The sequence below is a fragment of the Ambystoma mexicanum genome, chromosome 5q (assembly GCF_040938575.1).
Source record: "Ambystoma mexicanum isolate Mex_15411 chromosome 5q, UKY_AmexF1_1, whole genome shotgun sequence".
Taxonomy (NCBI): Eukaryota; Metazoa; Chordata; class Amphibia; order Caudata; family Ambystomatidae; genus Ambystoma; species Ambystoma mexicanum.
Genome location: NC_090933.1, coordinates 565,266,158 through 565,281,974, shown reverse-complemented (window position 1 = coordinate 565,281,974; position 15,817 = coordinate 565,266,158). Strand labels below are relative to the sequence as shown.

The 15,817-nt window shown below is 47.9% G+C and overlaps 1 protein-coding gene across 3 annotated transcripts in view; it reads left to right on the top strand.

The window, feature by feature from the left end:
* Positions 1-15,817, top strand: part of RB1CC1 (RB1 inducible coiled-coil 1) — a 1,537,866-nt gene that overhangs the window by 80,288 nt on the left and 1,441,761 nt on the right. For all 3 annotated transcript variants that reach the window (XM_069621043.1, XM_069621041.1, XM_069621042.1), the window contains exon 5: positions 4,736-4,938. In XM_069621043.1, the coding sequence (XP_069477144.1) occupies positions 4,736-4,938 (203 nt within the window). The remainder of the gene's footprint in view (positions 1-4,735; positions 4,939-15,817) is intronic.

Below are 15,817 nucleotides of genomic sequence, written 5' to 3'. Positions count from 1 at the left end.
GATGATCTGGGAGTACAAAGTAATACAAAAAATATATATCCAAACGTATATTGCAATTATTGCATTAGATGAAAACGAATATTGTGTGTATTCTTTAAAAAATAAGAGATTTCCTTTCAATTCTTGTTTCTAAGGCTCCAAATCCCACCTCACCGAAATCATTCAAGGTGAGATTTTTCCAAACTTTTTGTTGGTACAAAAGAGTTGTGGTTAAGAATATGCCACTACATGGATGCATAGAAGCCTTACAGTTTAACAGAAGACCGTTCAGAAGAAGGTGGTATAATAAACACCACTGAAACCGGTTGACATGCAGGCAGTGATGGTTGGGACATTCCAACCACATGCTGCACAAACCCAGTAGGGAGACAAAGCAAACATTACAGTCATCCCTCTGGTTAGGACTTCATAATAATTCAATTCATTTTATTTTTAGTCTAGCTTTTTACCTAGGAATAGGCATCCATAGTATTGGTCAATAAAGTTGTACATTGCCACAAATACTCACTGGGTGCCTCTTTTCCTATTTTCTCTGTTTTTAGGAAAAGGCTCAATGTGTTGGCTGTTTTCATTGTAAAGAAAATATACAGTGAAACTGTAAACTCATGGCTTGGTGACATTTGAAAATACTGCCATTGTCAGGATAACTTGGGGACCACACCTGAAATCCATAGACTCCAAGCAGATTCAGAGTTAAACAATTAGGTGAAAGTTCAACAGATATTGCGGGCAAAAAGACTCCAGCAAGGAAAAGAATACCATTAAGAGCAATACCTCAAACATACATTGTTTCTGACCTCCCAGTGAGATGCACGTGGCATAGAAACACCATATGGGGAAGAAACACCAACTGCAAGATTGCAGCTTCAGCAGAACGGTCGCCGTTGGTAGTGGGGTGACTACCAGCTGAGGGACTGCTGCAGGGAAGAAAGCACTCCAGTAATTTCCTCTGCCTAGAGAAGCCGGATCATCAGGCAAGGGAGCAGAACTGCTCTGCTTCCTGTTCAAAACACCAAAGAATATGGTGCTGGCCTTCATGCATACTTCAACCCCTTGCTAGCATTTAATTGAAATGTTAGTGGTGACCCATAGCTAGTCAATCCCATAACAAATGCAATTTCCAGAAAATGATGTTGACTAGCTTGTAAATGGGGAATAACCAATCCAATCCCCGTAGTCAGAGTCACCTGCGGAGCAACCTACGGGAAAGAAAGAGGGAGGTATGAAATACCCCACAAGAGCACAAAGAAGGAGGGGATAGCTCTGAAGAGGAGAAAATCCTAGAGGAGGCAAACCTGCCCCATCATGCAGCCTTGATACAAAGGGCGATTGAAAGAGGTGGAAAGTAAGCCAATGTAGCTTGGGCATCAGCTGGAGAAGGCATTATTTTTTCAAGCTACAATGGGCCTCCGGCACGGCTGCCGCCGGAGTCATTTTATTCCGGTGCCGGCAATGGGGACTTACCGGGACATTACAGCCCCGGCGGTCCCGGTAATTCCTAATTGCTGGGCGCCGAAAAATATTGCTTTCCATTTGAGTCCCATTGGACTCAATAGGAATGGGGAGGTCGGATGCACCGGCACCATTAATCAATGGTGCCGGTGCATCCGTCAAGGTCTGTGTGCGGGTGCCTTTCCACCCGCCAGGTGAGACCTGGTGGGCAAAAAGGAACCCGCTCGCAGAACTCTGTTTGCCGGTCCGGAAACAACAGTACCGGCAAGCTTACCAATACCGTTGTTTCCGAACCAGCAACCTCGTAATGACCCCCAATGTCTTTTTGTGAAGAGGACATGGCAGAGAGTCCAGAGCCAGGAATGAAGCCCAACATTTAAACATAAATACATTAAATTAAAATGTAATAAATATATTGAGGAAAATGGAAATGTTATATAGATGAAGGATTGAACATTTAAGATGCCAATATACATTTAAAAAGGATTCTTTGTGAAAGTTACTACAGGGCTAAATTGCTCCTATGTGCGGTCATAACTTGCACGGCAAAACTATATTCACAAATTAATCCAGTTTTACTTGCTCATGTTGAAAAATATTTGTAGGTTGCTTCTGATTCACAAAAAAGTCCACAAAATTGGTACTCTTACAAGGAGTAAGTAGCTCTGTAGAAAGTTACTACAGGTCAAAGATGATCAAAATAAAAATGTTAAAATGACCCGTATAACTTTTTCTTTCTCTGCTAAATATTTATACAAAACATGTCTCGCATATCAAGTTATACCTGCAACATCCAGTGATCAGTAAAGAGTATTCACTAATGTTTCTTGGACCACATCAAAGTTTTATGCCACAGTTTTGTGGGCCTGTTACCTGGTATCCTTTCTGACACCTCCTTAACACTCCCATACTTCCCTAAGACACCCCTCATATCACCCACATTTTCAATGTACATTTAAAACAGATTGCATTGAACATTACTCCTATGCCTTTGGTGTAATTGTAAATGGGAACATCCATGCCAAGGCTAAAGCCCGACTAAGTGACCAATAGTCAGGAATTTAATAATATAAGTTACAAAGTTTAGGGAGCACAGTGATAAAACCCTTAACTATTGGATCACATTTGAACATTTCTTCATACTCTCTTTTACTGGCTCTGTGTACACATGGGCAAAGCTGGAATGGCCCACAATTCTAAAGGTCGTGTATGTTTACGTCTGTCTTTGACAAGATGTTTCAGTCAGTTTAGTCTCGGTGATCTTAATTCTGAGCTTGTAAAACAGAACACAGATTATCTTGTTCAGCAACCCTCAGTTTTCCATTTTGAATGTAGTTTGGTCTGTTCTGTCCAAAAAAACGATGGCTTCCAGTGACTGCTGAGGAAAACTAAATTTATAGTTACCCTTGCATCATCTCTGCGGGTAGTGCAGAAACAAGAACATCCCCTCCTTGCTTATTTGTTTGTTTATTGAATTTATAAGGCGCACCAGACCCGGGAGTAGCAGGGCGCAGCAAGGCTATGCGAAGCTTACACATATTACATAATGTACAGGCAATATACAAATGGTCACATTACACAAAAGATAATACAATATACAAAACAAGTTGCGCAGTGGGGCAGAGTTACTTACATTATCTTAGTAGGTCAGGATGTACAGAATTTACAATCTAGCAACAGGTCAAACTGACGTACCAAAATTTCAAAGGAGACTAATTCTCAGTCAGATTGAGGTGAATGATGAGGTTATTTCTGAAGAAAGAGTAGGGGAGATCGCCTCTCAACTGATATGGAAGTGAGTTCCAAAGTTTAGCGGCCTTCACAGGGAAACTATTGCCGCCAATCTTGGAGGATTTGAATCTGGGTACTACCAAACAATTAGAATTGATGGTTCTAGACGGTCTGCTGGAAGTTCTTCTAGACAAGGCTGTTCTTCAGACTATTTACCCCTGGCGCAGAAGGGCTTTATGGACTTTGACATAAACCAGAGATATTTTGACCCGCATCTTCTGGACTGTAGTTCTCCTCATTGGTTTTAATTCTATCATACAGAAGCCTTCCAATTCCCTGTCTGGTCCTCCGTCTCAAAAGTGAAGCGTTTCTCTGATTAGGATGTATAAAGTGGTCTCTTTTTAAGCCTTCCACAACATCATTAGTTTTTGCTCTTGGGTGGCATTAAAAATGCTGGCTTTATGCCAAAACTATTGTCATAGGAAGTGCGAAAGCCAAGAGTGCATGTGCGAAGGGACACACAACCTGTGATTGTTGTTTGTTTCTTTACTCATTAAATAACTGCCCATGACCCTGTCAGTCCTTATGGCTATTCTCACCCACTACCTTCTTCTCCTTGCTCAAAACACATTTGAGTCTAGCTCTGTGCTTTCTGAGCAGCCTTCTGAAAGCTAACTGCTTAATTGCAGCTTTACACCAACAAAAAAATCTCCTAATGTACCATAACTTTCGTAATCCAGTGTGCCTTCAGCCACTTCATTTAAAAGCAGTAGGAGTTTCCTTGAATCTGTTCCTTGTATGGAATTCCTATTAAAAACAAGCCTGGGAAAAGTGGACTGTCTCTTGAATAGGAATTATGTCAGGCACCTCAATAATATACCCATGTAGTACGAATATCTTAACCTTGTCACCCCCAGGTAAGGACCTTGGCAGGTGGGTAAAGTACATGGGGGGGGTGAGACCCCCTCAAAAGTGTGAGTTTGAGTCATGGGTACTACCATAATTTGCCAGCTTTTTCTATTTTATGGCGGGTAATACCATTATCGAAATGCTTGGGAAATGCGGACCCCTGTACCTACACAAAAGTATAAACTGTTGGATTTCCCAACACCTTTGAGGATTCTACTCTGCATGCCTTCTCTAGATGGGATCCTTAGTGTGGTAAAGAAATATTTTCACTAGGTCAGTCTAATTTCTTGTTTGAGCTGCCTCCCAAGTTGCAATCCTTGGTTTGGTTTAAATAAAGGGCTACTAAGACTTAAAATAATTTCAATCTGGGGAAGGGCGTGCTTGTGTTTTCAGAGGCTGATTTTTAACACAGACTGGAACATTCTTGAATCTGGGCTTCCAGTTATAAAATAAAAATTCTCAGTGTGCAAATCTGTTTTCGTTCTCTCCTCTATCGAAACTGTTACTTCAAGAGGCTAAAGGGATGCAGGCGTTGGGAGTGGGGGGGGGTTATAGGACTAGAGTGCAAGAGTTGGTACTCTTAATAACTTGTACTAATTTCTACATATATTTGATATTTGTATATTTCTTTTAATTTCCTTAGGAAATGTATGAAGTTGCCAAGAAGCTTTGTTCTTTTTGTGAAGGTCTTGTCCACGATGAACACCTACAACATCAAGGTTGGGCAGCTATAATGGCAAACTTGGAAGATTGTACACATTCATACCAAAAGTTGCTTCTCAAGTTTGAAAATGCATACTCGTGCTATCTGCAGTCTGTAGATGATATCAAGCTGAAACTTACTAAGTAAGCCAACACCTAAAATACCTCCTTTTCAAAACAATGTTGCTGTTGTGGTAATTTTCAGACCTTTCCTATCCTATGTTCAATATGCTTTTGTTAAGCATTTTTTTTCTTACTGTACCGTTTCCGTCATCAAATTGTGAGCAATATGATCAAAAGTGTGTAAATACCTTTACATGTGTATGTATGCATACATCTTTGCTGCACATATGTATGCCAACTCTCCAGTTCAAGTTAAACTTCACTTTTCATTAAAACTGTTCATTGTAAAGGTATTAATCCATCTGAAACTTATTAAGCAGTCCTTCAACACTGAGGGAAATACAGTTACAGCTCATCAGTGATCAGGAAATCACTAATCCAGACTGATGAATCCAGATCCAAAAATGTTTAATCCCAAACGGAGCATCTTGATTGCCCTGTTCACTGAAACAAAAGCAGCTTTTTTTTCAGTAGATGGAAGCTACGGGGTGTCTTGAGCAATGCACACACAGTTAACCTTTTTCCTGGGTATGTGGAATTATGTTTTTGGCTGAACTTTAGTCCGCTGTACTTTGTGGATCCGACTGCCATCAGCAGTGAGCTGATACCTCGTCCAAACTCAACTGCCGAAAGGTGCCTCTCACTTTCCCAGTGTAGTTAAACTTCAATAAAGATTTTCTGAAGGTCATACTATGTCTGTGTTAGGGCACTTTTTGTACAATCCCCTGTTGAGGGCTGCACAACTACTTAACCCTATGGTGAAGCAAAGTCGCCCAACCAAAAAAAAGCCAAACGTCTCTTAAAGGTAGGTAGTGTGGTAGGGCAATCAATCTTAATACTCAAAAAGGGAGTGGTAGTAGCGTGTCTATTAGCTACACAGCCAGATTGCTCCATTCCTCTAATATTAAGCAGTACATTTTCTAATCAGAGTACTAATATTTTAGCATAGATCCTAATTTCCATGTTAAGTACCACTATGGGGACGGTAAGAGGTGCAATCCTCAGGCCCTTGGCCATCCTTGGGAATAACCATTACTCTGGCCTCTCCCATAGTGGATGATACCCGAACATCCTCCCACATATAATGTATAACTTGATCAGCAAAAGTCTTGACATTTCTTCTGGGTATCGCTATCTCTTAATTAAGCAGGGCCAGCAATTGGAAGAATATTTATGTTTCATTCCAAACTCGGGTCACGTATCACTTTAGATCAGAATGTGGTTGGGAAATGTAACCATCTCACTAGTTAGGCATGTATGGAATAGTAATCATTTGCCTTTCTACCCATTCTGCCCTGCTGTGGTGGAATCGCTGGAACATTTTTGATTTCTTTGTCCCACGTTTGCTGATATCGGAACCAAGAACCTAAGACCATGTATGATCAACGGAGGGGCTTGCTCCCTGAGCATGGCTGAGGAACTGTGAAAAAGGTGGCTCTGTAGATGTTTTTTTTTTTGCTGTTTCAACATATTTGGGCTATGTGTTGAAGAAGAGAGATGCTGATCAAATCTAAATGATTCTCTGGTGAATCTCAAGTTTTTGTAAGCCTCTTGTCTGTGGATTATTTGTGGGTGTTGGGTTTTAATACTAGTATATATTTCACCAATTTCTGATGTTTTTATCTGGGACTAGTTTTTAGATTGCTTGTTGTTAGTATTTTAGGACACTGTGTAGATACATCAACTCAAGGATGTTGCCCCACTACTCTGTACTGTGAGGAACGTATAGTCCAACTTGATTTGGTTTGATCACTATCACAATTAATTGGTTGTTTGTATTTTATATCACAAGGTTTTAAATTATTTATGTCATATTTGTGTGGGTATGATGTTTTGCTGATTGTATCAGTTGCTTGTCTTATCTGTATTATTGCTTGTTTTATTGTGCACTTTTATGGCTTTGCCGAAGTAAAGAATAAAAACAACAACTTCATAAATAGGGTTAAGCAGCTTTGTCGAGAAGGAATTTCCAAGGGGAAGCAGAAAAGCTTTCTAGTCTCTGCGCCCTTTCCTTTTTTGGGATCTTATTGCTGACAGGATTTCCTCCTCTATTTCCTTATTCAGCTCTTCTTTTTGCTATGGTGTGAGCACACGGAATGAGTATTTATTCAAGACGTCTTCTGTGTCTTTTATCGCTTGGTTCTCCAATGTATGTAGTTTGATATAGCACTCGATGAATTATTCTTGTTTATCGTTGTCAGATTCAAGCAGTGCCCTGTCTTCCTTTCTAGCAGTGGCAATATGGTTGGCAGAGTTTTTTGCCTTTAACAGTTCTTTGCTCTTAACCAAGCGCATTCTGTTTCCTTTGCGATTCTGGATGTTCATTTGGGCTCAGAGGTTTTTGTACTACTTGGAATACCTTGGGCAAGCCCACCTCCCTATATTTCAGCTCCCATCCATGGAGCTTCTCATTTAGTATGTCCGTTTCTTTCCTTCTCATCTTGTGGGTCCTACTGCCCGTTTCAATGTGCAGACCCCTAATATTTTCCTTAAAGGTATCCCATCGATCATCCGAATTTGAATGGTCTTTTGGATTGTTAATGAAATCATATACCCCTTTTCATAACTCTTCTCTCACCAATGGATCCCTTAGAAAGCCTTGGTTCAAACTCAGTGAGCGCAGTCTTGTCACTAATCCTTTTGACCCTTGTTAGGAAAGTTTTTATGTTTGCTGCTTTCCTCCCATACACGTAGGGACACCCTATCTTTTGCAGTTTATTTGCTTGCTGACTTTACCTTTTGGAGGTAAATAAAGCATTTACCTAGCCTGCTTTTTGGTCACTCTTATGGTGAAATGTATCCACCCGCTAAGACTAATAGTACAGGGAGACATGGATTTCTTATATTTTTATAACTGCACACCTTAAAGTGAAGTGCGGTTCGGATACTTTGTTTCTCCAGCATGGGGTCTGGCATGGATTCACATGCTCATGAATATTCCCCGTCGTCAGCCTGGGAATCCTCGGTAAAGAAAAAATCAGTTTCAGTTTGTTTCTGAACTGTCTTTCTTAGTAGTAACCAATCGCTGGTCTCTGGGTCATACTGCCCCAGCCAATGACTGCCCTCTCCCTAAGCCCCTCTCCTGGCAGCCATCCTCATATTTTTACCGCACGTTCAAGTGTTGGGAGTCCTCGTGCTATAACTCTCAAGCTTTTACTGCGTTTTGCGATTTTTCAAAGAGTTTAATCTCATTTTTTCGGTCAATCGAGCCTCAAGCTCCACTGTTTCTACTTCTGATCAACGGGGACCCCTCAGGGGCGAAGTTTTCATCGAAGTTGCGCTTCTTGGAGGATTCCAGAATACCTTGAAGCCTACCCAGTGGACATGACCCAGGACAAAGGAAACTAGACGCCCGCATCCAAGCTGTTCAGGAACTGCCCTGGATGCGGATTGCAGAATGTCTTCAAGGAGGACGAGAATTCTAGATGCCTCTACTGCCTGCACAAAGACAAAACGCACGTGGCGAAGGACTGTGCGTTTTGCAAGAACATGTCGGAAAGGACCATGAAGGATCGGCGTATCCGCCTCACCAACTGGCTGGAAGGGAAGAGCCTAGCATTAGGTGAGAAGAAGAAGAGGTCTGAGCGGTCTTCTAAGTCCTTTGAGGGCGCTCCGGTGACGGGGACCCAACAAAAGGGTAAGCACTGCGAGTTCGCGGGCACCGGGAGCACCGAACGGTCAGGCTCCTCGGCTGCCAGGCTGGACGCGCTTTCACTGACGCCAACGCTCTGGCTCGGGGAAAAGGAAATCGGAGAACCCGGGTACGCTTCTGGAGAAGCCCCAGTCGATCCCGACGGAAACAGCCGAGGGGGAGCGCGTTGGTGACCCTCCCCCCAAGGTGAAGGCCTCAAGCGCGCCTAAAGTCGTGAAGGCTTTGATTCACCCAGCTAAGGCCTCTATCGAGGGAGTCGTGGCGGCCCTGGCAAAGCCTGTGGCGGCTACCCCAGTGGAGGCGACCTAGGGGCCCAGAGTTTCCCTGCCACCGTGGATGGAATCCTCTTTTCAGCCCATCGATAAGACCCTTGTGAGAACCCCAGTGGAAAAATAGGGGGGACGGGGGGGTAGTGGCCATCACGGCCACGGATTCAGCCTCTGAAGAGGAACTGGCTGGAGTCGTGAAGTTCGAGGAGGTCCAGTCCCACGGGAGGGATCCCGACGAGGCAGACGAAGAGAGCGACGGTGGTGCCGATGAGGTTCCCGTGGAGGCGGAGGATTCCACTCCCCAACCGTTGGGCCCGTCGCAGTCGGTACCTGAGCCTCAGGACAATTCGGGAGCCATCTTGATGGCAATCCAGGCCTTATGTACAGAGATAAGGACGAGGTTGCCCTTACCCCCAACAGACGATCCAGCGGAACCTGGCCCATCGGGGAGCCCTCCAAACAAGCAGAGGAGAGTTCATCCACCGCCGCCCTTCCAGCCCTCGCAGCCTTCATCTCCTTCCCCTGATCCTAGGGTTGACACGGGAACAGAGACGGCCACGACGGGGACGGATAACGACAGTGGTGATGATGGGATGGGCTTTCCATAACCCCTCCCCAGGCCTCCCCGCCTGACAAAATTGGTTCCTTCACGCGACATCTGGGACGAGGGGCTGTTGCTCCTGAAGAACCCATCCACGACCCCTGCGAAGAGAGACCGGTACGAGAAGAAGTACTGGGTCCTGGATTCCGCCCCTCTGTGCCTTTATGGCGCAGCCGACCCCGGATCCGGTCCTCTCGGCGGCGGCCAAGAAGAAGGCAGCAGGGGCTATGACTTCGACTTCAACCTCCCTCCCCAGACGGCGAGGGGAAGAAACTGGACGCCATGGACGACGGGTCATCTCGTCGGCGGCGATGACGATTAAGGCGGCACACGCCCTAGCGATTGTGGCCAGCTATGACAGGGAGCTTTGGTATAAGATAGCTCCTCTGCTGGACTTCCTCCCGGACGACAAGAGGGCAGAGGCCCTGGAGATCCTCCAGGAAGGCGAGGTGGCGTTGGACCACGCCATAATGGTGGCCACGGACATTGCTGACAACGGTTTCCGCCAGTTGGGCAACGGTGTTTGTCTTCGACGGCGTGGTTGGCTCAAGGCAAATGATTTCCGCCAGGATGTGCAAACCAGAGTTTTGGACATGCCCTTCGACGGGAACAACCTATTTGGCAAGACAGTGGACGAGTCGCTGCAGGCCATCAAGGCCGACACGGAGACGGCCCGGGCTTTGGGGGGGTTTGCAGCAACGACCACTGCTCTTTTGGAACTCTGGAGGCAAGCAAGGTGCCTCCTCGACCTACCGCCAGGCGGCCCACTCCTCGTCGCAGGAGGCCTACAGAGGACGCGGCATGTCAGGATGATCTTGTCGTCGCCATGGAAGCCAAGGCGGCAAGGCCGCTGCCAAGCAGGACTGAACCGGCTGTAGCGTCGGGCCCCCACCTGAGCCACCCGGTGGGAGGCCGGCTGGCGAAGTTCGTCAGTGTGTGGGAGTCCATCTCCACCGACCGATGGGTGCTAGATGCCCTGGCCCATGGGCACACTCTCGAGTTTCTAAAGAAGTGCCCCCGCATTCCACCCGTGGCCAGGAAGGAAAACCACGTCCCTCAACTGCTGCTGGAAGTAAGGGCGATGCTGAAGAAGGGAGCCATCGAGCTCGTCCCAAAGAAGCTCCGGGGCTCCGGAGTGTACTCACGGTACTTTCTCGTAAGAAAGAAGGCCGGTGGTTGGCGTCCCATCCTGGACCATCGTCTTTGAAACAAGTACATCAAGACCCAGAAGTTCCAGATGGCCACCCTCCAGCACGTGCTGGGGCAGCTGGAGGAGGGCGACTTCCTATCGTCGCTGGACTTGGAGGATGCCTACTTTCACATCCCCATTCTAAAAGGACATCGAAAGTTTCTCAGATTCGTAGTCCAAGGACGGCACTACCAATTCAAGGCTGTCATGATCTCTGCTTCCAAAAGGTCAGGGTTTTCCCAACTCCCTTGGAAGCAGATCCATAACCCAGGTTCCGAGTGCCAACCAGTCCCAATTGGGACCTTTTGGACCCAGTCCTGGCGCCAGTGGCACCAGGCTCATAAATATGCCCAGTCCCAGCGCTGGAAGCGCCGGGCTCATAATGCTTGGGTGGACTTACCTTCAGCAGACCATGCTGCTTACTTGCCTGCCAGTTGAGCCTCTGATCCTCTTCTGTTTGGAACTACTTTTCCTGTTGGGTGGGGCTGGAGCCACTCCCTAGATTCAGAACACTGGAACTCTTCTGGAAGGCAGGAACTCTTTTCTTACCAGGAACTCTTTTCTTACTTAGGCGTGGCTGTGGAAGGAGACACCTAAGCACTACAGGAGGCTATTTAAACCACACCCGGTGGATGAATCTTGCTTTGCGTTATTCTGCAACCTCTGCAGCAGAATGCTCATCGTGTCTTCTGCATCCGGTCCTGGGCCTAAGGGAAAAGGCTTACCATCCTGAATCCAGTCTTCAGCAACACCTATAAAGACAAGAAAGAACAGGTTAGCATTCCGGCATCTGAAAGGCAAAGGATTACCATCCTGAATCCAGTCTTCAGCAACACCTATAAAGACAAGAAAGAACAGGTTAGCATTCCGGCATCTGAAAGGCAAAGGCTTACCTACTCTTCGGCGCTGCATCCCGCATCTGAAAGACAAAACAAGGTGCGTTTAAAGACATTGGGGAACTTTAATACTCACGTGCCATGACTCCTTTCCACATCTAATCCAGTGGGTATTCCGGCACCCTGCAGCCGCTCCGAACTCGTACCTGCAAAATAAAAAGACAGTTAGAGCGCATAGTGAAGCAGGCAACAAGCGCTTACTTACGTGCTTCCAGGCGCTTCTATTCATCACACGGGCTCCATCTTCAACTCACTTCAGCCCGTCATCCGCCATCGCCGGAACCCTGCAAAACAAGAGACATCATTACTAAAGACTTTAAAGACATTTGAATGACTCGAAACTTACCGTTCGTGCAGTAAACGACGGACAGCAGTCCTCTGAAGTCAAGAGGCCTTCGCTACCTATCCAGTGAAGAAACTGGTTACAGCACCCTGCCCCGAGGCAGATGGAGAGCTCGGCATTCACTTACCTAAGGTGAGAGCGTTAACCTTTGGGGGTCTACAGGAGAGGAGAAGAGGAAAGAGATAGGGACACCCCAATAACCCCAGTTCATTAACCCCATATTTTCTATCTGCAGACATCTTACTCTACACGTCAGGCATACAGTGCACAGAGGTCCAGCCCAAAGAGCCAACCGGGTGCTACACATCACCTTTGAAGATACGGTAGTCGCCCAGTCAAGACCGGCGCCTCTGCGAGAATCAGGTGAGCGTTACAAAGGCCCTTTCATTTGGATTGAAGTCGGCGCCCAGGGTATTCACCAAGTGCCTAGCACCAGTGGCGGCGCGGCTGCGCCTGCGCCTGCAGAGGATCCACGTCTACCCCTACCTGGACGATTGGCTCATCCGAGCAAAGACAACGGAACTTGCCGTCTGGCACACAGCGAAGACCGTCCAACTGCTCACGGATCTGGGTTTCTCCATCAACTTCACCAAATCCCACCTGGTTCCATCGCAGATTGCACTGTTTCTGGGAGCTAAGCTCGACACAGTAGCGCGACTGGCCTCCCCATCGGAGGAAAGGACGAAGGCCATCATGGGCAAGGTGCAGCAGCTCTTTGCCATGGATGTGGCCAGGGCGAGGTTCATCAAGTCCCTTCTCGGCGTGATGTCCTTGTGCATCTACCTAGTGCGCCTGTGCAGACTGCGGATGCGGCCACTGCAAGAGTTCCTCGATGCCCGGTGGATGCAAGCGGCAGGCAGCTTCGAAGATAGGATCCCGCTCAACGAGACCTTCCGCCAAGCGATCTGGTGGCGGGGAGCCCACGCGCATCTGGTGGCGGGTGCGGACTTCCAGACCCTGACGCATCAGGCGACAGTGACGAAGGATGCCTCCCTGAAGGGGTGGGGAGCGCACACCGGAGATCTCCACGCAAGAGGCCTTTGGCTCCCAGAGGAGAGGTCACTACATATCAACATCCTGGAGCTCTGAGCCGTGTTCTGGGCTCTAAGGTTGTTCCTCCCGTCCCTCAAGGGCAAGGTGGCGAGGATCTTCACCGACAACACCACCACGATGTTCTACATCCGGAAGCAGGGAGGCACCAGATCCCCAGCCCTATCCAAGGAGGCCCAGGATCTGTGGCACTGGGCCGTCGCCCAGGGGATGTTTCTGGTGCCCTTCCACCTGGCAGGAATAAAGAACACCATCGCAGACTCGCTCAGCAGGGAGCTGCGCTCGTGCCACGAGTGGGAGCTGCGGCAGGATCAAGTGGATCGGCTATTCCAACGATGGGGCAGTCCCCAGATCGACCTATTCGCGACGGCGGCGAACACCAAGTGCCGGAGGTTTGCCAGCAGGTTTCCCCAGCCGGGGAGCATGGGCGTTGCCTTCTCATTCCCCTGGGATGGCTTGTTCCTGTACGCGTTCCCGCCGTTGCCGTTGTTGCTGCGACTCATCAACCAACTCAAGAGGTCCCGGTGCAGGATGATCCTCGTCGCACTTGCGTGGTCGAGACAGATCTGGTTCCCGGACCTTCTGGACTTGTCAGCGTCCCCCCAGTCAAGCTGCTGACGGACGCGGATCTCCTCACCAGAGAAGGAGGCGCCATCCTCCATCACGACCCAGGGTCGCTGAACTTGCAGGCCTGGCTCCTGCAGCACTAGAGTTTGGAGGGTACGATATCCCAGCGGACTGCAAGGAGGTGCTTGCAAAGGCCAAGGCGTCCTCAACTCTCAAGTGCTATGGACACAAGTGCAAGAGGTTTTCTGTCTGGTGCGGTGCACAGAAGATTAATCCTCTGCGGATTACGGCCCCTCAAGTGCTGCCGTACTTATTGTCTTTGGCCAAGGCGGGGCTGGCCCATGCCTCCATCAAAATCCATCTAGCGGCTATCTCCCGCTACACCAGGACTCCGGGGCGATCATCCCTGTGGTCCCATCGCCTGATGAAGGAGTTCATGAAGGGACTCTTCCGATCGTTCCCGCCGGTGAAGGCTCTGGCCCCAGCGTGGGAGCTCAACGTGGTGCTGACCAGGCTCATGGGATCGCCATTCGAGCCTCTGCATTCTGCACCGTTGAAGTTCCTGTCGTGGAAAACAGCGTTTCTTGTGGCCATCACCTCTGCACGACGAGTGGGAGAGATCCAGGCCCTCCCCTGTAAACCTCTGTACCTGACTTTCCACGAGACAAGGGTGGTGCTGAGGACGCACCCCTCCTTCATGCCTAAGGTGCTGTCGGACTTCCATCTCAACGAGCCCTTGGTGTTACCTGTTTTCTTTTCGTCGCCGGCCGAGAAGACTTTTCTCAAAGAGTTTTCGGAAGACATCACAGCTGTTTGTGGACTTTGGACCTGTGAACCAAGGGAAGGCCCTCTCGAAGGCTTCCATTTCCAGATCGGCTGCATCATGCACTGTCACCGGTTGGTAAACCGACCATTGCCCAGCCGTCCGAGAGCCCATTCGACCAGAGCGATCGCTGCTACCACGGCGTTCCTATCTGGTGTGCCCCTGCTGGACATCTGCAGGACTGCTACGTGGAGGTCGATGCACACCTTCACGAGATTCTACTGCGTCGACCGGGATTCCATGGAGGAGTCCAGCGTCGGCCAAGCAGTGCTGCGCAACCTGTTCGCCTGAAGGTGGGCCTGGTGAGGAGGTAAGAGATGCTTAATGTTGAGTTGATGAAATGCTTAATGTTGAGCCTTGCCACCTCCCGTGGTTGTGCATGTGTGTTTGCTATGTATTCTTGTATTCTTGTTACTTACCTGTAACTGTTCTCCAGCATGGGTCTGGCATGGATTCACATGCGAACCCTCCCACCTACCCCTCTGTGGCTCTTCACTTGGTCCTACTGCAACTTTACGTGCTACCAAATCTGAGAATGGGTGCCAGGGGAGGGATGTAGGGAGAGGGCAGTCATTGGCTGGGGGCAGTATGACCCAGAGACCAGTGATTGGTTACTACTAAGAAAGACAGTTCAGAAACGAAACTGAAACTAATTTTTCCTTTACCGAGGATTCCCAGCCTGACGACGGAGACTATTCATGAGCATGTGAATCCATGCCAGACCCATGCTGGAGAACAACAGTTACAGGTAAGTAACTTGTTCCATCCTTTGTATCCTTGCAAGTTTTTTCTTTTGTTACTTTGTTGCTACAATTGCAAGGTAATTGGGCCAAACCCAGGAACCGCCCCCCCCCTACCCCCCCTGCTTTTTCCCCCCCCTGGGCTGTTTCAGGATCTCCTCGATGTGTTCTGCCGTTGATTTCTCGTGTATGTGGGTTCTGTGTATTTTGGAGTGTATTTGTGTGTTACTATTACATTTCCCCTTCTGAAGAAGGCTTATTCAAACTGACTGTTAAATAAATTAATACTTGTTTAATGAAGAAGCCTTGTGTGTAAAAGTTTATATGGATACTTGTCACTGTGAATCTCTGTGTAACTCCCCTACTGCTCACATTGGCCCCTCTTGAGATAATCCTGGCTGCTCAGCCACACTACCAACCTGTGTAGTACAGACTTCTACCAAAGGTTGGGTTCCTATTGCCAGGAGGTCAAGGGTGTTGTAGTGCACCCAAAGGGTAATGCACCAAATCTTGCCTAACGGGGAGATTATCGGATAGCGGCCTGGCCTCATGACACTGTGCTCACCCCACGGGAATCAGTGACAATACCCTGGGATTCGTCATAGATCACTGTGGTTTAGTAGTGGTGTGAGGCAGAGTATGTGCTTTGTCCACTTCTCCCTGTATTCCTCCAGAGCAGTCATCATTTCATCACACCAAGCACCCCAGTACAAGTACAACCATGACTCTAGAGATTTCAAATTGACTAATGTCAGGCATAGTAGTCATCT